Source organism: Canis lupus, chromosome 20 (assembly GCF_003254725.2).
Source record: "Canis lupus dingo isolate Sandy chromosome 20, ASM325472v2, whole genome shotgun sequence".
Taxonomy (NCBI): domain Eukaryota; kingdom Metazoa; phylum Chordata; class Mammalia; order Carnivora; family Canidae; genus Canis; species Canis lupus.
The window spans coordinates 43,023,044-43,050,353 of NC_064262.1; the positions used below are offsets into that span (position 1 = coordinate 43,023,044).

The 27,310-nt window shown below is 40.9% G+C and overlaps 1 protein-coding gene across 1 annotated transcript in view; it reads right to left on the minus strand.

The window, feature by feature from the left end:
• SACM1L (SAC1 like phosphatidylinositide phosphatase) overlaps nucleotides 1-27,310 on the minus strand; it is a 59,387-nt gene that overhangs the window by 25,952 nt on the left and 6,125 nt on the right. The window contains exons 2-7 of the mRNA XM_025458249.3: nucleotides 14,631-14,728; nucleotides 12,982-13,056; nucleotides 11,605-11,732; nucleotides 8,703-8,852; nucleotides 5,959-6,018; nucleotides 5,011-5,044 (exon numbers count right to left, since the gene is read on the minus strand). Of these exons, the coding sequence (XP_025314034.1) occupies nucleotides 5,011-5,044; nucleotides 5,959-6,018; nucleotides 8,703-8,852; nucleotides 11,605-11,732; nucleotides 12,982-13,056; nucleotides 14,631-14,728 (545 nt within the window). The remainder of the gene's footprint in view (nucleotides 1-5,010; nucleotides 5,045-5,958; nucleotides 6,019-8,702; nucleotides 8,853-11,604; nucleotides 11,733-12,981; nucleotides 13,057-14,630; nucleotides 14,729-27,310) is intronic.

Sequence of the window (27,310 nt, forward strand, 5' to 3'; positions counted from 1 at the left end):
ATAATCGGAAAAGAATACACAATGTATCTAAATATTTACAAAGAGAGTCCTGTCTGGGGAGCTATTGCTTCCCAGATGGAGAATTTTTGATTGGGGAGAGGGAGATGGTTTGATGCTCTTCGTATGATGTTAGGAAAGAGATGCCACTTACTAAGCTATACACTCAGAATTGGTTAAAATGGCCAGTTTCGGGCAGCCCCGGTGGCGCAGCGGTTTAGTACCGCCTGCAGCCCAGGGCGTGATCCTGGAGAACCTGGATCGAGTCCCATGTCAGGCTCTCTGCATGGAACCTGCTTCTCCCTCGGCCTGTGTCTCTGCCTCTCTCTCTCTCTCTCTCTCTCTCTGCGTCTCTATGAATAAATAAATAAAATCTTAAAAAAATAAAAAATAAAATAAAATAAAATAAAATAAAATAAAATAAAATAAAATGGCCAGTTTCAGTTACATATGACTAATCATAACAAAAATCATTAAACCTGCTCTCACATTCACCTACACGCGCACCCCTAGCACCTCTGAAGCACCCAGAGCAGTCACTCCTCTGCATCTAGCCCCCCCTGCTGCCCTCCAAGTGCAGACCACTAGCCAATCAGTACACGACTCCCTTGCTTGTATTTCTAGTTTTGCCACTGAGCAATCTGTTTAGACTCAACAGTTTACCTTTTTTACATAAATGGAATTATCCTGTGTATGTCTTTGGGCTTGCTCTGTGTGTTCAACAATATGGGGCTGGGGCTCACTTGATGCTGTAGCTGTATTCTATCCACTGTGGCCGCACTAGTTCGTCCAGCCTACTGTCCAGGTTGGCTCCAGTTTTTGCTAGCATAAAAATGCTACAAACAAAGATCTCCGCACATAGACATCAGGAAGTGGCTCTAAGGAGTTAAGACTGCAAGGTCATGGAGTATATTCATCACCGGATTTTATTAGAAAATGCCAAATTCTCTTAAGAATTACTTTGACTTTTCATGTTTACCAATGCTTGATACCATAACAGAGAGGTTTTGGGCAGCCAGGGTGGCTAAGCGGTTTAGCGCCGCCTCCAGCCCAGGGTGTGATCCTGGAGACCTAGAACCGAGTCCCACGTCGGGCTCCCTGCATGGAGCCTGCTTCTCCCTCTGCCTGTGCCTCTGCCTCTCTCTCTCTCTCTCTCTCTCTCTCTCATTCTCTCTGTGTCTCTCATGAATAAATAAATAAAATCTAAAAAAAAAAAAAAAGAAAGACAGGTTTCTTTCATTGTCTCAATGGCCTTATTATCTTTCTTCCTTCCTCATTTGTTTGGGATTGCCCTATGCATATTTTTTATATGTAACATTTTTTAACGCAGCTTGATTCATCCATTATACAGCCTAATAGCCTAATAAATTACATATCTATGAATCTACCATCCAACTTCAGAACAGTACCAAAACCCTGAATCTACTTATGTTATTTTCCCATTCTGTCCAAGTGACTTCTTACCCAGAAGTAACACTATTCTCAGGAGACCACATTCCTGCCTTAATTTCACCATATGCAAACATGACTTAAAAACGTATGGCTTGCTTATGCATTAGGTTTTATAAAAACAGCACCACATTCTTGATAAATTTCAGTCCTTGTTTATTTCCACCAGTAAGTTCCTAAGATTCATGCTTGGACTGCACGAGCCAGTAGGCCACCTGTCCTCAGTGCTACCATCTGCAAAGACTATACCTCGAGAGCCCTAACTATACCTCGAGAGCCCTGATGGAACTTAAGTCCTTAGTTCCATCCAATGGTGGTGCTGTGAATACTCTTGCAAACCTGCCCTGGTATAAACATACTGGGCGTGCATAGGGGAAGTTCTGGTAAATTCACAAGAGAATGCCAAATCATTTTCAAAATGATGGTACTGAAGGACACCAGCAATATGAATTTCTAATGATTCATCCCTCTCTTTGACCTACTATCATCAGACTTAATGACTCATCCTGAACTCCCAATTCATTTTTCTTTAAAACCCAGTGCCAGAGCAGAATCCAAGGCAGTATTTATTCATTCATTCACCCATTACATTAAGTATAGCATAGAATATGAATGACTGCTTTCTGAATCATTTCCTCTGATGACAGGACAGATATACATACACTTCAGAGAATCCAGAAGGCATGGAAGGAACAAGAAGAAAATAAAAACCATACAGCATTCCTCACCATGATCTAACTTTTACCATGTAAATATATTTAGTTCTGGTCTTTATCAATGCGTTATGCCACTCATTGCCCATGCCACACCTTCTCAACCTCCAACACACCTCCTCCCTCATCCCACTCACCCAACTGACATTGTCTCCTGTTCCTCTGTGGAAATAAAAGCCATCCCCATATACCAGCCAGTATCCACATCCATGTGTCTGCTTCTCTTCCTGGCGGAGGAGGACCTGAGCACTAGACTCTACCTGTCACACACTCAAGGATGTCAGACTGTGCTTTCCCCTTCTGCGAATCCCTCTCATCAGTGATATCCCTCATTTCGGGAGGAAAAGCAGGGGAGCAGGTACCTAACCTCCTTCTCGAATGCTCACATTTAGCCAACCAGAAGCGTACCAGCTGATTACCCCCTGTGCCTTCAAACAGTCTTTTCATTTGCTTGTGGGACACCACTTTCACTTGGGTGCTTCCCCTCTTCCTCACTGCCTTTTGCTGGTTCATCTTCATTTCTCCTGTCCTTTCAGTTCACTCACACTGGTTCTCCCACTTTGTCCTCACTGAGTCCAACAGTCTGTGGCTCTAGCATTTCTTCATCATCTAGAACTCCATTTTAGGCCATCTTCTCTCTCCAGGCCTTTTCTTTTCTCTAGATGCATTCCTTCCTTTGAGGAGTTCATCAGCTTCGTGGCTTTAAATGCCATCTGTGCCTAGAAGACTCTCAAGTTTATACCGTAACATGACCTTCCCTTGTAAACTCCCACCGCATTACTCCATCTGCTTCAGTGACATCTCTACTTGGAAGTTAGAGAAATCTCAAGCTTAGCAAGTCCAGTGGAACTCTGGATATTCTGGCCCTACTCCCACCTCCAGACTTTTCTGCATGTCAATGGATGGCTTCCTTCTACCTACCCCAGCCAGAAACCTTAGATTCATACTAAATCCCCTTCTTTCGTAACCCAGGTACAATTTGTCAGAAAAGTCTACAAAGTCTACCCTCAAGACAAGTCTGGAACCAGACCATTTCTACCACCATCACTGTTACCATCCTGGCCCCAGGCACCACTGCTTCTCACACATGGATTAGTGCAACTGCCTCTAATTAGTCCTTATATTATCTCATGTTCTCCTCTGGCCTGTTCTCCACACTACTGTCAGTGATCCTGTCTTACCTACCATGCCAATCCTCTACCCGGATCCCCAGTTTCTCACTACAGTTACAGTACAAAGTCCACAAAGGCCCTGCATAACCTAGACCGGGTCCTTCCCTGCAGTGGCTCCCACTTCTCCCTGTCCACCCTGGCTGCCCCAGCATGCTCCTGCCTCAAGGCCTGTTCTTTTTCATTCTCTGTATACACACCAAACACTGAAACTATGTAACTATGTTAACCAGAGGCTTATTTAAAGCTTTAGATTTTTTTTTAAATTTATTTATTCATGAGAGACAGAGGGAGAGAGGCACAGAGACACAGGCAGAGGGAGAAGCAGGCTCCATGCAGGGAGCCTGACGTGGGACTCCATCCCGGGTCTCCAGGATCACGCCCTGGGCGGAAGGTGGCGCTAAACCGCTGAGCCACCAGGGCTGCCCTAAAACTTTAGATTTAAAGCTAAACGAATGGATAGGCTGTTTCTAAAATCTCCAAGACAAACTGTTCCGTAACTCATTTAATTACAGTCCATTCACAATTTCATTTTGGAAACAAACACATAAACATGCATAATTGGCCCAAACCTCTTAAAGCACCACCTAAATTCATTGCTTATTTTAGTCTTAGGGGAACTCAAAAATATTCCAGGAAGGGGAGGGAGACACAGGATAAACAAGAGCTTTTATCCCCAGTGTTTCTATGAAAGATGTTTCCCCTCCATATTTCTTTGCTTTTAGGTATAACAAGAATAATGTAATTTAAAGAAATCATATTAACATAATGAACAAATAAATCACACACTGTTTCCATAATAAGCTTCTTGGGGGTATGTGACATACAAAGATTGCCTCTGTTTCTGCAGGAACAGCACAGTGCTGATTACAGGTGCTCATCAGCTACCTGTCTCCTATCAGCCAGCTCACTCTGCTTCCCTGTTTCTAGAATAATGTCTATGATAAATTATTTAAATGAACTTACAATTAGACGATGACTATTTGCATTGGTACAGACTTTCCTGCATACTGGTAGACATCTTTGTGTACCATCTATTCTCATTTTGTTCTGTGGTTATTTCAAATGACAAATACGATTTTTAATTTCAATTCTCCTCTCCAGGTCACCCCAGTTTGTGAATCTAACTACTTTAAGGGAAAGGGAAAGTTTTCATTTCAATAGCCAGGTTCAAACTACTCTTGTTTATTGGTACAAAGTCTAATAAAAGACAAAACACAGTCTGCATATTCCTTCTTTAAACTATCAGCGCCAGAACTCTTGAACAGAGAGAATAATTTTATCTCAAGAGTTCATTTAAAAAAAAGGGGGGAGGTCACTTATTACCAGTATTCTAAGATTTTTTTTAAAGATTTTTAATTTACTGATTCATGAGAGAGGCAGAGACACAGGCAGAGAGAGAAGCAGGCTCCATGCAGGGAGACAGACCCATGTGGGACTCAATCCCAGGACTCCAGGATCACGCCCTGAACCCAAGGCAGATGCTCAACCACTGAGCCACCCCAGCATCCCTCAGTATTCTAAGATTTTCTGTTAATAGGTATGATTTATTATCAAAAGCAATTTCTATTAATTCAAAAAACACTCTCCTCATACAACTGAGGTTGTTCCTAAACCTGCCTCATACTAAAACTGAATTAAAGACTGCCAGATAACTAAAGAGTGATACTATGTAAGGATACAGCCATGTAATACTGGAAGAGCAAACCGATGGACCTGAAATGAAGAGAGACATTACATTTAGGAATACATATGGTCCTTAAAAAAAAACAAAAAAAAAAAAGGAATATATATGGTCCTAAAATAAAAGGTGCAGCATAAAACAGTTTTATACTCTATAAAAATATTTGTGCGTTATGGAGGCAACATACAAATACAATGAGGTATCAAGCTTATGGTTAACTTTATTTTTTTAAAATGTCTCTAATGTACCCTTGTCTTTCCAATTAAAAAACAGTTTAAGCATGTGATACCATCATTTGGGCTTACATATTCAGGTCCTGGAACACTAATAAAACTGCATGAAGCTGCCAAACTTCTACCTCCCTCCCTGTCAGACTTTGCCTATAACAATTCCACTGATTCAGGGAAAAGAAACACCTGTGCTGTCTGCAGCTCAAACTCCTTTTTCAAAAGCAAAGCAAAGCAAATGACGAGAAATAAAGACCCGAGGCAAATCTATGTAACTAGATTCAATATGTAATGCTTCCCGGCTGGGTGTCCCTGTTCACCCCACATTTGTACAAACTAAGGACAGCGGGAGATGACATCCACACATGTCTCTCCTGGGTGACTCAAGACAAATTCAGAACTCTGCACTTGCCCGGGGACCTCCTGGGGCCCCTGATTTCCCCACTACTCACCCACCAAAATCCATCCTCTCTTACTCACAGAAAGCAATGTATTTTTACATAAGTATTTTTTTAAGGCTTCTATAGAAGATGAGAGTAAAACTGGGCTTCTTCAGAACAATGCGAGGGGGGAGACCTATCCAAGCTTTGTAAGTTATAAACTGAGTTAAATCAGACTAATTTACCAAAATCCCAGGTGATTAGGCAGCCATTTTACATATGTATCCAAGTAGAACCTGGATTGTAACAAATAAGCAGGTTTTATGTAGTGTCCATTACCTCTGGCTGAGCAGAAAATTCTCTTAGAAGATGACCATTCCATACAAACCGCTGATCTGCCTGAGAGAGAAGATTTAAAATCAATAAAGTATCTCCTGCCCACCCAAGTTTCTACAGAAAGAGAACTATTAACAATCAATGTCTCCACCTGGTGGCTACACGTAGGTCTTCCTCTCAAATCAGCCCTCCCTCTGGGTGAATCCCATCCCACTGGCTCAGGCCCGTGCTGTGGGCCCAGACAGAAAGCTGGGAGTCCTTTGGGGTCTGTCTCGTTCTCTTATCTGTAGTCAACTGCCAAGTCCTAAATCTCCTTCCAAATCCGCCCCCTCTCCTCCATCTCTGCTCCCACCGCCCTGGCTAGCACCTGACTCCTGCTTCTCACTACCGCAGGTTCCTGGGCTTCAAGTCCTGGCCTTGCTCTTCTCACCCATCCCTCCACATGCTGCCAGCAGGGGCTCTCTCACACCACCTGTCTCCTGTCCGCTGGGAATTCTTCACTGGCTCGCTGTTACCAGCAGAACAAAACCTCTGCATGGCCTACCCAGTGCTGGGATCTCTGACCACTGACTTTCAGACTATAAATACAGGGGAAGTTCCCTCAACAACACAGGAGGTGAACTGACTCTCTCAACTCTCTTTACCAAACACACCAACTGACACTCCCCGCTCCTCCACAGCTGACAGTCCCCGGGTGTGGCTCTGGCAGGGAATGGCTCTGGTGGCCACAGTCAGCCCCAGGGCACACTTCCAGGCTCAGGAGTGTGCTCCCAGTTGCTCTGTGCCAGCTGCACCTGTTATTCATCATTACACAAACTAAATGTCTTACACATCAATGAGATGGGACTTAAAAACAAACTACTTTTTTTTTTTTTTTATAAAAATTTTTTTTTAATTTTTATTTATTTTATGATAGTCACAGAGAGAGAGAGAGAGAGAGGCAGAGACACAGGCAGAGGGAGAAGCAGGCTCCATGCACCGGGAGCCTGACGTGGGATTCGATCCCGGGTCTCCAGGATTGCGCCCTGGGCCAAAGGCAGGCGCTAAACCACTGCGCCACCCAGGGATCCCTACTTTTTTTTTTTTTATAAAGCTGAATGATATGTGGAACTTAAAGTGATCAAAGGCAAGCTAAAACAATACTGCTGTTGGATCCAGAGGAGGGGTGGCAGCTCTAGAAGGTTAGAGAAACACAGTCAAAATCTACAGGATTCTGCAAACATCACTTTGTGGGTGTCCAAACCTGTACAGACTCTGTACAAACTGTACAGAACCTGTACAAACTGGAAAGTGTTATGGATATACTCTGCACAGGAATCAAGGAACCCAAAACAAAGAAAAGCTTAGAGTCCTATACCAAAATATCGACCAGTCAGTGTAAATTTTACGTTTTAAGTTAGACAAAATGTTTAAGGTACATATGGTTCATTTGTCACTGTCTTGATTTCCTACGTTAACTTTAATGCACTCCTGATTAGCTGACAAATTCTCTTCCCAACATGTGAGATGGCTCTGTTTCTCATTTCACTGCCACCATCTCTGCCTGGGACCCTCCCTTCTCCCACTGTGCCCTGACCAAGGCATTCAGTCTCTGCTGAGAAGTACCTTCCTGTGTAAAGTCATCCCCAGCTCCTCCAGACCCAGTGAGACCCCAACTTCCTTTGGGATCCCACCCCATTTTGGTACACAGTCCCATGACAGCAACTGTCCCTTATTTTGTGACTGCCCAGACTTCTGCTTCCCCAGTAGACTGCAGGATCCCACATGGGGCCATCCTTTTCATTCTGTGTCCCTGCTGGCTGATACAGTACCTGGTACACAGTAGGTATCCGAGAGACATCTGATTAACAAATGGAGAATGCAGCATAGCAACTGCTTTTAAAAGCAACAGTCTCTGTAGTTAAAAGCCAAACTGCTTGATTGCTTAGCCTACATCTAATTTACATCCAAGCCTACATATAATTTTACTAGATTACAGTATAAAATCTTAAAAGAACCAGTCAACTAAAACACTGATTTAGGCTGAACTGTACGAAATTATAATTTTTACTGGTCAAAATGGTCAATTATTGGCAATTTCATAGGATCTAGCCTAATAGGTAACAGACAGCAACCTTTTAAATTCTGTCTGCCCCCTAAATACACCTAACGGTTTGTTACTAAAAAAAATCCAGGCAGCAATTATCCAGGTTCCTGAACAGCAGGAATTTTAGGATGATATCATCTGAGATCTAGTTTCAAAGATACACTCATATTTAAGAAGGGGGGGGGGGGGCAAAATAACAACAACAAAAAAAAACCCCACCTTAAACAAAACAGTATTTTCCAAGTTCTTAAATCAGTTCTTACTTTTCTAGTTGCAAAAACTATAAATAACACCACTGCATAAAGAATATCACCTGCTGGAACATTAATTTTACAAGTTTAATTATGCTGTTAACATTAATAACTGCTATGCTACAGAACACTGAGAGCCAGGAAACTACCAACATGTCTGTTTACACTGAATTTCTGAATACTTACACCACTGGCTCTCAATCCTGTCTGTGTAACACTCGCAGATTCTGGGATCCTGAATTTGCAACTGTGACGGATATCGAGAACATGTTGTGTTTTCGACCCCACATGTGAGCCTGATATAGCCATAACTGAGAAAAATCAATAATACTTTTATGGATGACATAGAAATATGCCCCTTAAAAAAACCAAAAACAAAATAAGTAAAAGTAACTGAAGGTGAAGCTTACCCTTTCCAAGAGACTCATTTCTTGGAATTCTGGACTAGTGTTGGACAGCCGCTGCAAAGTATGGGTCAAATCATATGTTGTTGAGAAGTAAAACCCATCCACATTCAGGACATGGTTGATCATTGCTAGGAAAGTTTTATTATCTTGTAACTGTAAACAGAGGGGAGGGACAAACATCAGTCTGCTTCACACTTGAAAAACGGGATCTGCCCAGCTCTGTAAGCCGGCTGGCCCTGTTAAAGACCACTGGAAGGGGACCCAGAGAGAATGCTCACCACATCCCCAGGGCCTAGGCCAGCTCCTGACCCGCAGAGGGAGTTCAATAAACAGCAAATGGTGTTGCTACCTTAACTGATGGGGTACAACTGTTGCCCTACAGCAGCCTTCAGCTTTTGCTCTAAGGGGCAGAAGTTATTTTAACAAAACATCACCGCCTTAGGTGATGACCGCCTAAGTTCCAGATCCTTTAGAGACTCTCTTGCACCCTTACAACAAACCCTGTGGGTTACTATGATTACTCTCACTTGATAAGTGAAACCATGAAGTCAGGAAGGCCCAAAAACACAGCAAGTAAATAACAAGGGAATAATACCATCCTTCTTCCTAAAGAAACTTTACGGGGCTGGATGAGAATTAAATTTTTTGTAAATGAAAAGACTAAGAAGAAAAATCCAGATAAATAAAGATAATACTCATCTTTATTTTCTGATAATTATTTTAGCTGGCTTTCCCAATGAATACCAAGATTGACATTGATTTTCATCCTTCCTTTAAAAAATAACTGATAATGTCTGGTAACGTTTAATGGATTATCAAATGATTAACATGTTAATCTACATGTTAGAAACCTACATACTATGAAATTTTTAATTTGGGCTCATACTTTTTTTTAAAAAAAACAAAAGGTACAAGCAAAACACATGCAGCGAGCAATGTTAAAATTAGTTGCATGGCCTGACAACCAAGTATAGCAATCAGGAAGAAACTGTTCAGGTAAATATTACTGGGTTATTAATAAATACAGCCATTTTTATTTCTTATTTACCATGTCTTATAGGAGTGAATATATTGATCTACATAGAATATTTTCTACACCCTAACCAATTGTCTTACACCTTTAAAAAAAAAAAAAAGATTTATTTATCTTAGAGGGAGAATGTGCAAGAGAGCATAAGTGGTGATGGGGGGAGGGCGAGAGGAGAGATGGGGGGGAGGGAGACAGAGAGAAAGAGAGAGAAAGAGAATCTCACACAGACTCCCTGCTGAGCATAGAACCAAACACAGGGCACAATCCCAGGACCCTGAGATCATGACGCAAGCGAAAACCAAGAGTCAGACACTCAGCTGAATGAGCCACCCCCAGGTGCCCCTAACTGTCATAAACCTTTCTAAGTCTGGACTGGCTTCCAACATCTTATCCTTTGCACTCTCAAGGTCATAGAATACCCCAGAGAGTTCCCTTCCTATGAAGTCTGTCACTGACTTCACTTCCTCAGGGGCATCTTCAACCTTCTCATCACAACCGAATCATCAAGAATGCAGAGAAGTTCACCTTCACCAAGACCTCTGGCTGTGCACCAGAACCTTGTGAAAGGCGAGTGCCGCATTCCCAGGGTCGGCTGCATCTTCTCTACCCCACCTATGTTCAATTCAAACTTCATTTCTAGAGTCGCTACTTTTTGTTTCTTTGCACTTCCACCTTGCTGGACCAAACTTTATTTTACATACCATGGTAACTTAAATTTAAACTGTTTTGTTGGGGGACTGCATTCCCTAACAGCTGAGCCAGGATAACTAAAATCCGTGCCTACAGGAATTGTGCTAAAAAGAGGGCTGTGTGTGTGGGCTTTTTAAAAAGATTTTATTCATTTATTCATGAGAGACACAGAAAGAGAGGCAGAGATACAGGCAGAGGGAGAAGTAGGCTCCCTATAGGGAGCCTGATGTGGGACTGGATCCCAGGACCCTGGGATCATGCCCTGAGCCAAAGGCAGATGCTCAATCACTGAGCCACCCAGGTGCCCCTAAAACAGGGCCTATTTGGACAGAAACACACATACTTCTATTTACATGTGGTAAACACAATGAATACTTTTTCTCTGGGTAAAGAGGGAACACAACAGGATCAGAGGAACATCAAAGGTATCTCATATTTTATTTCTGGTTGTTGGATATAGGTGCATTTTCTGTTTGTCCTTTTCTCTACATATGAAATTTCATAACTAAAGAATTTGAGTCAGGAGATCCCTGGGTGGCTCAGCAGTTTAGCGCCTGCCTTCAGCCCAGGGTGCGATCCTAGAATCCCAGGATCAGAGTCCCACATCAGGCTCCCTGCATGGAGCCTGCTTCTCCCTCTGCCTGTGTCTCTGCCCCTCTGTGTTTCTCGTGAATAAATAAATAAAATCTTAAAAAAAAAAAAGACCTTGAGTCAGTTTTAAAAAAAAACAAACGAAGGACAATAAAATATATAAAGGACTTTTAAAAACTACATTTTATGACTACATATAAAGGCATATAGAGCCACCCATATGCCTGGGTGGCTCAGTGGTTGAGCATCTGCCTTGGGTCCAGGGCGTGATCCTGGGGTTCCAGGATTGAGTCCCACATCGGGCTCCCTGCGTGGAGCCTGCTTCTCCCTCTGCCTATGTCTCTGCCTCTCTCTCTCCTTGTGTCTCTCGTGAATAAATAAATAAAATCTTTATAAATAAATAAATAAATAAATAAATAAATAAATAAATAATAAATAAATAAATAAAGGCATGCAGAGGAACCTTGCTCTCTGGGCTGTTGAAATCATTAGGCTTAAAAGAAATCCATCAAACATTCTTTGTTCCATCCCTCCCATGCCTTGCCCCACCATGGTATTATGTCAGGTTTTGCAATTAGTGTTTCCAGTTCTTACCTGAATATCAGTTAAGTGCAACATTGTCTTCTTATAAGAAAGGATATCAAAATCTGTTGCTTTCCAGATTACGTGATTGAAAAATTCACCTATTTTTGTCTTTTTGGTAATAACAATTAGATAATTACCTGCAAAAAGCAAAGCCAAACACACATAAATAGAGGCAACTCTAAAGCCAAAAGTGGCACTCTGTATTGTTTAAGCTCCAAAGGTCAGCAGAGTGAGACTGCACTGTGCAATACAGATAAAAGGCCCAGGAGTTTTTTTAAAGGAAATCTTATGACTTATGACTAGAAAGAACAGCGCATTACTTAGAGAAGTTCCTACTGAAAAGTCAAATCTTTTCTCAAAAAAATAAAAGCAAAAGCAGTGATCTTAGCAGAGGGAAAGCCAGAATACGCTCCTTTTTTTCTCCTGCCATCCCCAAGGCATATAGGCCTCTGCTAATACACTTCCCAGGGTGTAGCTTAAAGCATCATGGGTCATGATGCAGAAGAGGTAATGTCCTGGGTCACTGCAGAAGAGGTAATGTCCTGTCTACATTACTCCTATGTCCTACACGTCATTATAAACAGTACAGAGATGTGCTGGGGCAATATAACTAACTGGTCACTGCAACATCACCAAGATGAACAGTCCAGAATTAAGAAAGTATCACAGCACCATGAATAATACCCCAACCCTGATCCTGGCCACCTCCTCCTCCCAAAATAAAATAGGGTAAGCCTTTACCACTAAATTAATTCTTAAGCTCCATTCAAAGCTCTTCCCACAAGTACCCTTCCTGGAAGTCTCCTACATACATCTCTCTCTAGAACTCGTCACACCTTACTACAGTAATTTACTACTCAAAAGAATCTCTCGCTAGACTGTAAACTGCAGGGAAAAAAAGGGTCTGGCATCTTCTATAACTCAGCATCTAGCACACTGCCTGATAATATAAGAATCTTTTTCTTAAGTTAAATGAAATGAAATTTAGATAAACAAAATCACTTTCCCAGTAACTCAGAACTAGGTAACATTCTCTAACATGCACTATGTCATATTCGACCTCAAAATGGGGTTGATGGTATAGAATATTCTGGTCCATCAGTGCCTTACAATATTTACTTAAATACTCTTAGAATTTACGAAGAAATGTCCAGTTTGACTAGGGATTTCAAGTCCAGTTGAAATAAAAATAAAACCAAAACTCTTTTTTAAAGAACCACAGGCTGATAAATTTAACTGCTTGTCGTAATATGTCACTTTTAGAAATTAGGGACAAATATCTAATCTACAGATTTATTGCTTCAAGCATGATAGGAAATATGCCTTCATCTTATACTGTGCCCATTTAATTAACTTCTTGGCCCATCTTAGCTTATTTTTTCTTACCTGCCACCAGATGGATTGTGCCCAGTATACCGAATATTGGTCTCGTAACAGCTGAAGGAGGAATATCTTTCTTGACTTTAAAAGAAAAAAAAAAGGAAAAATCACAGAGAAAAAGCTCACTGATAGAAAAAATTTAGTTTGATTCCCATAGTTACTTCAAAATCAACATGCATGATTTGTTCTAAGAAAGCAATAGTCCTTCATTACTATTAGACCTCCATTTCGGCAAAATATAAAATCAAGAAGTTCATGTGAATATAAAGGCCTCTGCCTATCTAGAAGAAAGTGCCCAAAGTGGCATGCTTTAGCATCCTCATCAAGCAAACTGTGGGATACCTCTATGGTTATTTTTCAACCAAGATTATTCAACCTCTTGCCAGAAGCTAAGTCTGTGTCCACTTAAGAGGATTAGAAAAGGAAACCTGGGTGGCTCAGTGATTGAGTGCCTGCCTTTGGCTCAGGGCGTGATCCTGGAGTCCCAGATCAAGTCCCACATCAGGCTCCCTACATGGAGCCTCCTTCTCTCTCTGCCTGTCTCTCTCTCTCTCTCTCTCTCTCTCTCTCTCTCTCTCTCTGTGTCTCTCATGAATAAATAAATAAAAATTAAAAAATAAAATAAAAAATAAAAAAATAAAACTGCCCTAACATTGATTAAAACCAATCGGCAATCTTGAGAGCACAGCCACCAACGGACATAGGAAATGCCAAATTATCCAACTAAAACAGACCTCTAATTCCACTATTTGATCAAAGGAAAACTATGTATGATACTTACCAGAATAACTTAGATAACTAAGAAAACAGAAAATTACAGCCAGCCATTTCTTAAACCTTACTATCTCATGCAAAATATTTTTATGTTTCACTTTACCATTCAAAGGATATTTACGCTTACTGAAAGCTTACTGAGTGGTTACTCAAATACTGTACTTACAAGAAAACAGAGAACTCTGTCTAGAGGTGAATATTTCAATAAATGAAATATGAAATTCTAAATGTGATATTACCAAAATTATTTCACATTTAATCAGAAATCCATGTTCCATACAACTGGAAAAAAAACCTTGTTTTTCATACCCCAGAGAAGCAAAACCAAAATATACTGGAGAGACAGACAAGATATAGATAGATAAAGCTTAGGAACATTGTTTGCCAAAAACACAAGTTTTAGTGATACATATATACATATAATTTTTTGTTTAATAAATTATCCTCAGTCATGAATATTTTCGAAAACAAAAGCAGCTGTTAAAATTCCACACACTTAATGCTCAAACAACTTTCTCACCCTCAAAAACCTTAAATCTTATAGCTAGAAAGGAATTGAGACCTCAACAAAACCAATCCCATTAAAGTAGAAAGAAGGGAGAAATGAAGAAATAATTATGTTTTTAAATCCTTACCATAAATAAATAAATAAATAAATAAATAAATCCTTACAGACAGTAAAAACATCAAGATCATTCCTCCTTTTCAGAAAAAGGAGGCAGCATAAAACGAATGCATAAAAATCAAATGAGGTGGCAGGAATTAAAATCTTACCAGATGGTACTCTAAAAGCCACACACGGATATGCCCCTGATCAGTTTAATTACTGCAAGTGCGGTACTGGTCTCTCCCTGCCACTTCTGCCCGGGGCTGAAAAATACCTGACAAGGTGACTTCTGTGGACACACGATCAATGACAAGTACGTCATCCGCTCCATCATCACAGGCTTCCACGTAAAATTTTTCAGGTGTGACATGCCTAAAAAGAAATTAAAAACCATAAATAACCACACCAGATGAAATGAAGGCTTCTAAAAAAATCTTTTTATTTTAATGGTTTCAGTGGTGCCATCAAACGGATTTCCCAGGAGCTGTTTTAAGGTCCTGACACATTCACTGGAACTGTCTTCACCTGTATATTATGCTCACAAGGTTTGCTGTAAGACCAATTTGGCTTACACAAGAAGATCATAATAAATTCTATCTTATTACACTCAACATGGTGCAAAATGTAGCATAGTAATCAGGGACATAGTCTAAAGAACCAGACTAGCTGTGCCACATGAACTTCGGCAAGTTACTCATCCTCTCTGTTCTTTAGTTCCCTTACTCATCAATAGGGATAATATTAGACATCAAATAACACTATCATGAGGATAAAATGAGCTAATCTTTAATAGGCACTTAGAATAACATCTGATACATTGTAAGCAAGATATATTAACTAAAAATAAGAAATAAATTTTATATAAAATGTTTCTAGGAAATTGTTTAAAATACCTAATACTGCAACATTTTTGTTTTTGTTGTTAGAATGTCATTTAAAAAAGGAGAATGAGGTGGGAAAAGACTTTTCATTCTGCAAGATAAGAAATAAATGGGGTAAAATCGGGGTTGTGACAGACTACACAGAGCGAATGCAACTTTGTAAGCAGAGTCCAACAAAAATCACATTTTTTGGTTCCTCAAAACACCTGGATAACTTAGGCCAAGCGGGGTGCTAGAGGTTAGAGGCTGCCTCAGGAAACAGTAACCCCTCGCAGAAACAATACCCTGAGAGCAATGAAGCCAGGGCTGTTGCCTCTGAGCCAGAGGCAAGAGAAGGAAGTAGCTGACCAGGCTAGGAAAGGGACTAGGGTTTTTGCGGGGGTTTTGTTTTGTTTTGTTTGTATTTTCCAGGAACTAATCTTTGTTATCTTAAGCTTTATTTGAAAGAATTTGTCTGTGCAGCAGCCAACCTGAGGGCTTGTTCCTTTCCTTTTAAATTCTACTTCCTCTATTCCATTATTCCATGGCCCTGCCTATGAAAAATCCACACAACCATCACCAACCTCATTTCTTATATACAGATCGTGTTTAAACTACCTGGGATTATAGAAACAAGTCCTCAGCAGGAACAAACTGTACTGACCACTTCTGACTACAAGTTCTCAACTTTTAACTATCCAAATGCAACTTACATCCTGGTATGGTTCATCTATAACCAACTTTTTAATGTTAAGCTAGTTTCCTCCAGGGGCAGGGAGGGGGTGCTAAGAGAATGAAAATCAATTTTAATACAAATCAAGCAAAATATAACAAAGATGAATCTACTTTAAATATGGTAGTCTTCAACTAAAATACAACAGCCCATTCCTTTTTATAATGCTGAATAGCATTCCAATGGATGGTTATATCACAATTTGTTTATCCATTTGCTTGTTGACTGACAGTTGAGCTGCTTCCAGTTTGGAATATTTCAAATAAAAGTTCTAGGGATGCCTGGGTGGCTCAGTGGTCAAGTGTCTGCCTTCAGCTCAGAGCATGATCCTACAGTCCTGGGATCAAGTCCCACATCAGGCTCCCTGCATGGAACCTGCTTCTCCCTCTGCCTATGTCTCTGCCTCTCTCTCTGTGTATCTCTCATGTATAAATAAATAAAATCTTTAAAAAAAAAAAAAAAGTGAATAAAGGTTCTATGAACATTCTTGGACAAGTCTAAGTCAGACATGCCCCTTCATTTCTCCTGGGTAACTACCTAGAGGCAGAATGGCTGGATCTTATGGGAGTTTTATGTTTAACTTGTATAGTGGGAAGAGGGAGGGGTTGCTAGGACAAGGGAGCTTTCCAGAGTGATGGAGGTGTTCACGATTTTGATTCTGGTGATGGTTTCGTGGGTGTAAAAATATATCAAAATCTATCGTACTACTGTCTTGAAATATGTGGAGGAGGGATGTCTGGGTGGCTCAGTGGTTTAGCACCTGCCTTTGGCCCACAGCGTGATCCTGGAGTCCTGGGATAGAGTCCCACATCGAGCTCCCTGCATGGAGCCTGCTTCTCCCTCTGCCTGTGTCTCTGCCTCTCTCCCTGTGTCTCTCATGAATAAATAAAATCTTTTTTTAAAAAAAGAAAAAAAAAGGGAGAGGTCCTGAAATCAACTAAAAGGAATATAACTTCCAGATAATCTACTTACAGTATTCTCTAGTCTTAAATCATGAAAACAAAAGAAAATCAACATGCCAGTCCTTGTCTGCAGATGTTGTGTGCAAGCATATGTTGCTCTCTAAGAGCAAATAAAAAATTTACTTTAAAGTTATTAACCATGTGTTAATCATTACAGAAGCATTAGTGACTGGGAGGTAAGGGATTGATTAAAAAATATAATAGGAAAAAAACTTCAATAACAGACCTCAAAAACAAGACTTCTTTATAAAAGCTTTCAAAAAAAGTGCTGTCTCCAAAGGAGAAGCTATTCTGACCAGCCGCCCATCTTTTCCAGGCAGTGTACAGCGGCTGCACCACCGCACAGATGCCCCAAGGCATTCTCTAAGGCTTAACCAGGCTCAGGACCTGAAAGAGTGCCGGCGGCTGGTGCTATATTGGAACATCCTGTCCCGCCAACCGCCAGCCAACCGCCAGCCAACCGCCAGCCAACCGCCAGCCCAGCCCAGCCGAAGTGTGAAGAAACTCCAGGAGTTCTTTTCACAAGGTTCAAACGAATAACAAAGAACCTCTCCTCTGTTCTTTTACTTCTAAAATAATGATCACAGCATTGCTAAGGAGTAGTCCAGTTACCAATGCTGCTTCAGTGTTAAGTCAACTCCCAATGACTTGTCCTAGTCCAAATAGTGCCAAAGCCACCCAGAATCCCGGTCAATCAACAAACACCTGGAAGCCTTGTTTACATGGGAAATCAAAACTGATGTAGGAAAGAGGTTAGGGTTCAAGGCCAATGGCCAAGAAAGAATTCTTAGGACGTCTTTGGTGCAAAAAGGTGGTTTTATTAAGGCATGGGACAGGACCTGCAGGCAGAAAGAGATGAACTGAGGTCATGAGGAGTGGCCCGTCATATACCTTTTTATTTTTTTAAATTTATTCATGAGAGACAAGGAGAGGGAGAGAGGCAGAGACACAGGCAGAGGGAGAAGCAGGCTCCATGCAGGAAGCCCGATGTGGGACTCGATGCCGGGACTCCAGGATCATGCCCTGAGCTGAAGGCAACCACTGAGCCCTGAGCTCAACCACTGAGCCACCCAGGTGTCCCTGTCATATACTTTCAAGGTTTGGTTAGGGAGAGCCTAAGGCTCCCAGGTATTTTGGCAACAGATTTCCAGGATCCTAAGGGAGCTAGCTATTGTTGGGAAAGGTCATCTATTATTGTCCTGAGTCCGTTCAGATGTATATTGGTGGGTCATATGCTCAGAGGATGATTGCCAATACATATTTGGGGGGGGGGGGGGGGTGTACAGAGATACAGGAAGTTTCCAAAGGAATTTTTATATATTAAAGTATTTAAAGTAGACTTACAGGATCCTGGGGGTCAGGCTAAGATTGCCTTTTGCCCTTAGCGAAATATTAAAACTGGGGCAGGTGAGTTCCTAGAGGAATGTCACTCTGCTTATTTCAAGGACTTATCAGTGGGCTACAGGTAGTAAGCGAATTTTTCTTTTGCCTTTGTGTCCTACATCAAAAACCAACACTCACATAACTGATAAGCCGCTAATCAAAATACTACTTCAATAAATTATAATAGCACTGCATTAGGAGTAGAGGCACTGAAAAGGCCTCAAGATCTGCTGTCCAAAATACAGAGATTCGACTCCTGACTTTGCTAACCACTAGCTATATATGTAATGCTGGACAAGTTATGGGTGTCCACTCCATGCCAGCCCTCGTTCAAGTAATGAGTACCAAGTCCCTGAATCACAGAGTTTACGTTCTAATGGGGAGACATACAATGGGCAAGAGAAGTCATTCAGTGATATCAGAGGTAACCGCTATTAAAAAATAATAAATATAGGGAGACTAGGCAAAGAACGCGGTGAGAGAAGCACAATGATCAGTCCTCTTGAGGATTAAATGAAACATGAAAAAGCTCCTGGCACAATTGTGAACGAGGACAAAACATCTCTGTCAACAAGGCATCTCTGTCAGGGCCACATTCATGCAAGGGCTTGGAATCTGAGCAAAGCAAAGGGGCTCTCAGCAACCGCAAAGCTGGATGCAAACAGGAAAAGCAAACAGGTGTATTAAGCGACCCACCTCGAAACAGCCATAGGGCCTTACTAACCAGGCACAGTGATGTTCCCATGCCCCCTCACTCCACCCTCACCCCTGCCTCATGGCAAAGAGCCTATCCTCTGCTTCTGGGCCACCTCTCCCTTGCAGTGTACTCAATAAACTTCTATCTCTTTTGTTTGGCTTCGGGTGAATTCTTTCACTGCCCCCACTGCTGGCCCCCACTCTATGGGGATGCCCCACAATCACAGCCCTTCATGAAGCCTGGGGGTGAGACTGCTTACCCTAACTACCTCACAGACAGCAGGAATTAAATGAGCATTTATGAAATACTTTTGCAAAGAATAAAAGAGTTACCTCATGGGTGTGATAACTTTTTATTATTAACAAAAACATCCTTTGACAGAGAAGGGAGAAAAGCTGCAAAATTTCAGGACAGGACCAGAAAAGTTACTTAATACACACTTGAAAGAAATAATACAATGGAAGGTTCTGATATCTTTGCCACATGGGCCACCTCTGAACAATTTGGTTTTAACAGGAAGATACAGAAATCAAACTCTATCTTCTAAATATGTATCCTCAAATATCAAGACCATATAAAACAGCTCTGATTTATCAAAAAATATTCCAGAATAATACAGAATGTGAATAAAAATTACATGACTATCTTCCTTGATTTATTTGTAAATATGACTCTATAACAGGAAAAAAGCTTTTAATACATAAGACATTGGCTTTAAGAAGCCAGCATGAAATGCTGATTATACCTTGTTACTTCTTCCAGCAACCACTTTTATTTTGCATACTTAAAAGTTTGAACAATTAGGGGTGCCTGGGTGGTTCCATCAGTTAAGTGCCTGCCTTTGGCTCAGGCCATGATCTCAGGCTGCATCAGGCTCCCTGCTCAGCAAGGAGTCTGCTTCTCTCTCTCTCTGCTCATCCTCTTTCTCTCTCTCTCTCTCAAATAAATTAATTTTAAAAAATTTTAAAGAGATTTTTTTTAAAAAGTTTGAACAATTAAACTGCAGACAGAATGTGCTAGAAATTTTTATTGCAGAAGCAACTGTACCATTCTGAAGATGTCTCCCCACCCCAAGATTCCAATCTCCTGATTACTCAATCTAGGTACTGCTCTGCAGATGGGATTAAGGTTACTAATCAACTGGCCTTACAACAAGATTATCTTGGGTAGTCAGGGTAGACCCAATGGAATCATATGAATCAGAGGAACCCAGAAAAGCAGAAGAGGAAAGAGCCAGAGAAGTGCAGCAGAAAGGGAATGAGAAATTTCAGGCATGAGATGGATTTGATAAACTGTTGATAGCTCCTGAGATGTTGGGGCCACATGCAAGGAGAGGAGAGAGGCTTCTAGAAACTAAGAGTGGCCCCACATTGACAGCCAGCAAGGAAATAGGGACCTCAGTCCCAAAGCCACAGGAACTGTATTTGGCCAACACCTTGAATGAGCTTGTAAGAGGATTCTTCTCCCAGCCTCCGGTGTGGAATGCAGCCCTGCTGATACCCTGATTTCAGCCCACTGAGACCCTTGTTGGAGTTCTGACCACAGAAGCTCTGAGATAATACAGTTGTCTTGTTCTAAGTCCCTCCATTTATGGTCATTGGGTACAGCGGCAACAAAAAACGAACACAGTGATCAAATCCCCTAGAATGAACCACTTTCACATTAACCCCTGGCCAAAACCCAATCCATAGATACAGCATCTTCCTGACACTAAACAATGAGATGCTTCCCTCAATGGAATTTTTTGATACCTGGTGTTTGGGTCTCTAAGTGACAAAACTTTTTTAAACCACTTTTAATGGAAAGTCTGTAATTCAAATTTTATTAAACCAAAGCCTCTCATTAATCTCAGTATAAATAACCATGTTTTCTTGACTGACTAGGGTCTATTCTGAACACACCAATGTCTGTACCATCCCACATAGAGATGACAGTGTCTTCAAATTCTAGTAATAGAGTATGCTGGAAAAGTCGCAGCTTTTAAACTCTTACAAAGCTGGTTTGAAGCCTAGTCCCTCAAGTCACTGAACAAAACACAGAGCCTCCCAGCTCAGCTCTGTCCACGAAAGATAGCTGAGGGTAAATGAGAGAACACAGGAGATAGGTCCAGCACTGAGAGGACAGTCCACAAAATGGTGGCATCATTACTTTACTGAATGACCTCAGATGGCTGTGGGCTCTGGTTTTTAAGCCTTGTGTTGTTTTGAGTCTCTTGACAAAGCCATCACCTGGGTTCCTTTTGTATGAAACAAGGCCTGAGGACAGCTACACCATTGTGACCACAAGTGTGAAGTCCCTGCGTTTGTTCTTCATCTTGCTCAGGAGCCTATGGTGCTCTCCATTAACAGCTATATTTGGGGGGCAGGATTAGCACATGAATGGGAAGTTACTTCTTTAATAACCAATGTTATTTTAATGCAAAAAGACGACTAATCAACATACAATTGCAGAAATCAAATTCCTTCACTTTTTAATATAATGCACAAAACACAAAGCTTGCAGCTCAATAAACAGCCAGCAGAAAAAGGCATATTGCTTTCCTCAGTGCACCCTCTTCTTACACTTTGACTACCTTTAACTTTTAAGTTTTGAAAAAAATTTTAAAGATTTTCTTTATTTATTCATGAGAGACACAGACAAAGGCAGAGATATAGGCAGAAGGAGAAGCAGGCTCCCTGCAGGGAATCTGATGCAGAACTCAATCCCAGGATCATGCCCTGAGCCAAAGGTAGATATGCTCAACCACTGAGCCACACAGGTGCCCCCTATTTGACATTTAAACTTAAAACTCATCTGGAAAGGTGTAAGAATACTGACAAAATACATACACGTTGGATTAAGACTTTCAATTATATTGCCTCTCTCTGTGTCTCTCATGAATAAATAAAATCTTAAAAAAAAAACCTTCAATTATATACCAAAAAAAGTAGAGAGCTACAAAAAACTAAGCCTTTGCTAATTGTCACAATCCTAATAACCACAAAGTTAGTGACTTCACTAAGTCCTTAGAGTCCTGAAAATTATAAAGTTAGAAACTGAAATTTCTTTTGTAAGAAGAAAAATGCCATCTACAACAGGTTTGTAATGAGACAGTCAACAAACTAAAATTTTAATTGAAGAAGAATGAAATGGATTTCCAAGAGTGAACACTCTGCATTTAAAAAAAAAGCCCTGATATTCTTTCAGAACATGGAATCTAGGGGGTGCCAACAGGTGGGTGCAGGCTGTGGGGCTGATTCAAATGTGTTCAAATGCATGCCTGCAAGAGGGAGAGTGCTTGGAAATGGGCTAACTCACTAAGTCACCAACTTTGTTGGTAAGAGCCAATAAAGCCAGCAGATTCCAGCAGCAGAATGATGAAAAGCCTCAAGAACCAGAAGGAAACAGTAATAAGGACTGGGGTAAGGGGAAGTGGCTGACAGTCTGTGCAAGAAACGCTCAGATCCACCCACGCCTGGGATCTAATGCTTAACACAGTTCAACATAAGATGCTCTCTGGCCTCCGGACATCAGGCACAGCTGAAGACCAGGGTGAGAGAGCTAAGTGAAGTCTGGAGACAAAGAAGGTTTAACTTACAGACTGGGAAACTCATCCTACCCTCTTCCTGTACCAGATTCCCAGAATGCTGGCAACCTAGCTCCCATCACCCCTCTCCCTGAGCCTCCACAGGAGCCTTGAATACTGTCTCTGAAGAAACTTTTCCTGAAAGCAAAGACCAGCAACTTATGACCTTTAGCCCCTCTCCCCCATGAGAGAGTGGAGTTCCTGCTCAAGCACTCTCCAGCAAAAGCCACCAGTTGATAAGCCCTGACCCACAAGCAGACCCTCCAATCAATTTGTAGTGCCTCCTTCTTTTTTTAAAAAATTTTTAAAGATTTACTTATTTTTATTTATGATAGACACAGAGAGAGAGAGAGAGAAAGAGGCAGAGACACAGGAGGAGAAACAGGCTCCATGCCGGGAGCCCGACGTGGGACTCGATCCGATCCCGGAACTCCAGGATCGCGCCCTGGGCCAAAGGCAGGCGCCAAACCGCTGAGCCACCCAGGGATCCCCAGTAGTGCCTCCGTCTTAAACATGATATGACAACCAAGGATCACCAGATACGAGGAAAGTTTCTGTCATATAAGAAAGAGTCCAAAACAAACAGAAAAATAACTCTGGATAAACGAACTATGCTGAGAACAGTCTACAACTTCAAAACACTATTTTATAATTGATGGCCTCAGAGAGAGGGCACTGCAGTCATGAAATAAGAACAAGAAAAACACACTGTGAAAGCAAGAACACATTCTTGGAGTGAGGGCAGAAATAATAATTTGACTAGTCCACCGAAAGAATGGAAGATAAAACTGAAGAACTCTCCATGAGAACAGAATAAAAAATAAGAGCTATAAAACGGGAAAGCACAGGAAGGAAGGGCGGAAGAGGGGCAAAGGAAGTGGGAGAAGGAGGGGGCCAGGGAGGGAGGGGGAAAGAGAGAGGAGCCTGATCCAGGATATTCAACACAAATTCAGCAGGAATTCTAAAAGAGCACACAGGAAAAAAAAAAAAAAAAAAAACTTCAAAGAAATAGTAAAAATGAAAAAACAGATAACATACATACACAGAGGCACATTAAGCATTAAACTTCAGAAAGCCACAGACAATCCTAAAGTTCCCAGGAAAAAAAAAGGAGGGAGAGGGAGGGAAAAAGGAGGAAGGAGAAAAAGGAGGGAGGGGGAGAAAGGAAGAGAAAGAGGAGGGAGGGAGGAAGAGAGGGAGGGAGAAATGGAGGGAGGGAAGGAGGGAGAGAGAGAGAGAGAGAGAAGCACTGAAATATTCAATAGCCACACTACTGGATTATCCAGCAACAACACACTGCACTATTCAACAGCAGGTCTTTAAATTCTACAAGATAATAATTTCTAATTGAAAACTCTATACTTAACCACGCTATCAAACAAGTGTGAGGATAGAATGAAAACATCTTCAGATGGGCAACATCTCAAAAGATAACCTTTCTTAGAAAGAAGGAAAGGCTTGTTTCACCAAAATGGAATAAATCAAGAGTTAGATCAAGAGAATCCAAAACAGGACAGAAGTAAAAAAAATTCTGATGAAGATATTGTCAGGGACAATAGCTACATGACAGGCCTAAAGAAAAGCAAGTACAGATTAAAGCAAGGGGTACAGGGTTCCCATAAGTAAATGTCAGAGAAGAAAATGAATTGATGGTTATCCAATGTGTTCGAGAGGAATTTTATTGCTGTCACACAGACTGAAGATGCATTAGCAAAAGGCCCATTAAAAAAAAAAAAAAAAAGTCATGCAAATAAAAAGAAAAAAGGCACATTCCATTCCAGGAAAAGCAAAACATTTTTATAAGAAAATATACTACTGACTCATTTGAACTACATCTACATGAGCATAGCAATGTGAATACTGAATATCTTACTATAAATACACTGAAAGGAGAAGGGAGGAAAAGAGGGAGAGGTATAAAAGCTAAATTCTCATCCTCAGAAGTAAAAGTCACCAGTTAACTAAACCTGAAAAAAATTCAGGAAACAGCAATACAAGCATGTTGTTCAGTAATGTGGAGTAAAGGGGTGTCTGGTTGGCTCAGTCACTGGAACATATGACTCAATCTCAGAGTTTTAAGTTCAAGCCCCATACTGGGTACAGAGATCACTTAAAAATACAAAATTTTTAAAACAAAAAGAAGAAAGGAAAGAAAAGTGGAATAAAGTACCCGAAGAAATTGCTTATAAAGTTGAAAGTTGATGTCTCTGGGACAGTGGGAATTAGGAGCGCAAAAAGGTGCTCTTTTAATATAAGCTCTATGTATTGTTGACTTTTAAACCATATATAAGTATTATATTAAAATAAAAATAAAGTTTAAAAATGTGTTAAGTGGTGCCTGGGTGGCTCAGGGGTGCCTGCCTTTGGCTCAGATCATGATCTCAGGGTTCTGGGATCAGCCTGGCCCTGCAGGTTCCCTGCTCAGTGGGGAGTCTGCTTCTCCCCCTCCCTCTGCTGGACCTCCACCCCTCCTCAACAAAGGCTCTAGGACCGTTGCTGGATATTGCCTCTCCAGTCTTGCTGAAACCCAAGTTGCTGCTGCTATCAGCCTATTCTAATAATGCTACTGAGAACAGCTCAAGAACTGGAGCAATGAAGATTCAAACAGTGCCTGCCAGCTAATCAACATTTCTAAGAGTAATGTAAGAGATGACTCAGAACCCCACTAATGATCAGAGCAGGTGTCATCTCAACTCTGGAGACATCTACACACCTCTTTGTTGTCTTCCTCTTCCCACCACTCTTTAAATTGCCCTTCATATTGACCTGAAGTATATGCGTTTTACCCAGTAAATTGTATTCTGTAAATTTTATGATTCCCAGGTTTCATTTCAAAAGCCAGTGAAATTAACTTCAGCTCTCTAGCATTTACCATCATAAACACTTGAGTAAACCATTCAGTGGTGTAATTTTTGCTGCTGTGCATGGCTTTATTGTTATTTTTGTTTAGGGAGCTTCACCAAATAGGCTGTCAGGTCTCTGTAGACAAGGACTCTGCTTCTCTGTTCTCCTTGGTATTTCTCAGACAGCAGAAGCTCAATCAATATTCTTAGAGAATATAATATAATCAGTCAGCAAATATCTACACTAAGTTGGATTTTCTTCTATGGCCCTTAATTAATGTTTTCTTTGGCTCAGTGACAGAATAAAAAGGATTTAAAAACTGTTTCCCTTTCTCCCAGCTAAGGAAAGATCTTGGTAGGTCAAACACTGGATTGGAGAGTAGGGTGTAACTAACAAGAGGGAAAAGAGCAAACAGGAGTGGTCTCTGGTTAGATAGCCTACAAAAGTGTCACTGGTGCCAATTTCTGCCTGGAGCTTTTCAAAATTAACCAGTGAACAGGTTATACTGAGTTCTCAACATAATAAATACATGGAAACCAAGACAGAAGACTCAATGATGATCAAAAATCTGGGAGAAAATATTTTCTCAACAGACAAAAGAATGGCCATCCACTGCTCTGAAGTCTCTCATTTCATTAAACTGTCCCACATTACTTTTTTTATGAAATAGATTTTAGAAGTTAAGACAAGGAGATTCCATCCAAGAAGATTATTTGGTCATTAACTATGCTGTTGATATCAAGTCCCTGAAGTTCAAAATAATATCGCACAGTAAAAAGAGCTCTGGTCCTAAATGAACTGTCCAGCGAGGTTATCCAAATCTAATAGGCATGAGCCATGAACTCAAACCAAACAAGATTACGGTCTCATTTCTCTCCATTCTGAGTTCTGCTTTCTGTTAAACAGATACAGACTCTGGGAGATACATCAAAATAGCAGAATATTTAAATAACAATTATTTCCTACTCTGACTACTTTCATTTGGTAGTAAAGATTGCTGATCAAGTATGAGATAAAAAGGAAAATTCAGAAGACTAGGAGCTAATAAACTCATTGTGGGCAATTCTGACTATTATTCTTAATAGAAATGCACTTAATTGCACAGCCACTTGGGATTCAGTAGCTCTTAAGAGTGCTTTTTAAAAATTACCCTTGTCAAATTTTTAGAGAAGCAATATATTTAATTATAATACAAACACAAAATTTTTTTTCAGAGTTGGCAATTATGATCTTCTAGTGTCTGAAAACATCCCTTTTCCCCTCCATGTAACATTTACATCGCTAGGAAACAACTAACCTCTTCAAAATCCTGTCACATCCCAAGAGCAAAATGAACCCACTTAAAAAGTATTACTATTTGCTGACCCCACACCCACTACAAGGGCTATTATGAAAAACAAAACAGAGAATAACGAGTGCTGGTAAGGATGTAGAGAAACTGGAATGCTGTGCACTGTTGGCAGGAATATAAAATGGTGTAGCCACTTGGACAAACAGCATGGCAGTTCCTCAAAAAAAAAAAAAAAAAAAAAAAAATAGAATTATCTGGGGATCCCGGGGTGGCTCAGCGGTTTAGCCCCTGCCTTTGGCCCGGGGCGTGATCCTGAAGACCTGAGATTGAGTCCCACATCGGGCTCCCCACAGGGAGCCTGTTTCTCCCTCTGCCTGTGTCTCTGCCTCTATGTGTGTGTGTGTGTGTGTGTGTGTGTGTGTGTGTGTCTTTCATGGATGAATAAATAAATAAATAAAATCTAAAAAAAAAAAAAAGAATTATCTTATGATCCAGCAATTCTACCCTAGGGTATATGGTCAAAAGAATGGAAAGCGAGGTCTCAAAGAGATATTTATACACCCATGCTCACAGTAGTAGCATTCTCAACAGCCAAAAAAGTGGAAGCAACCTAAGCACC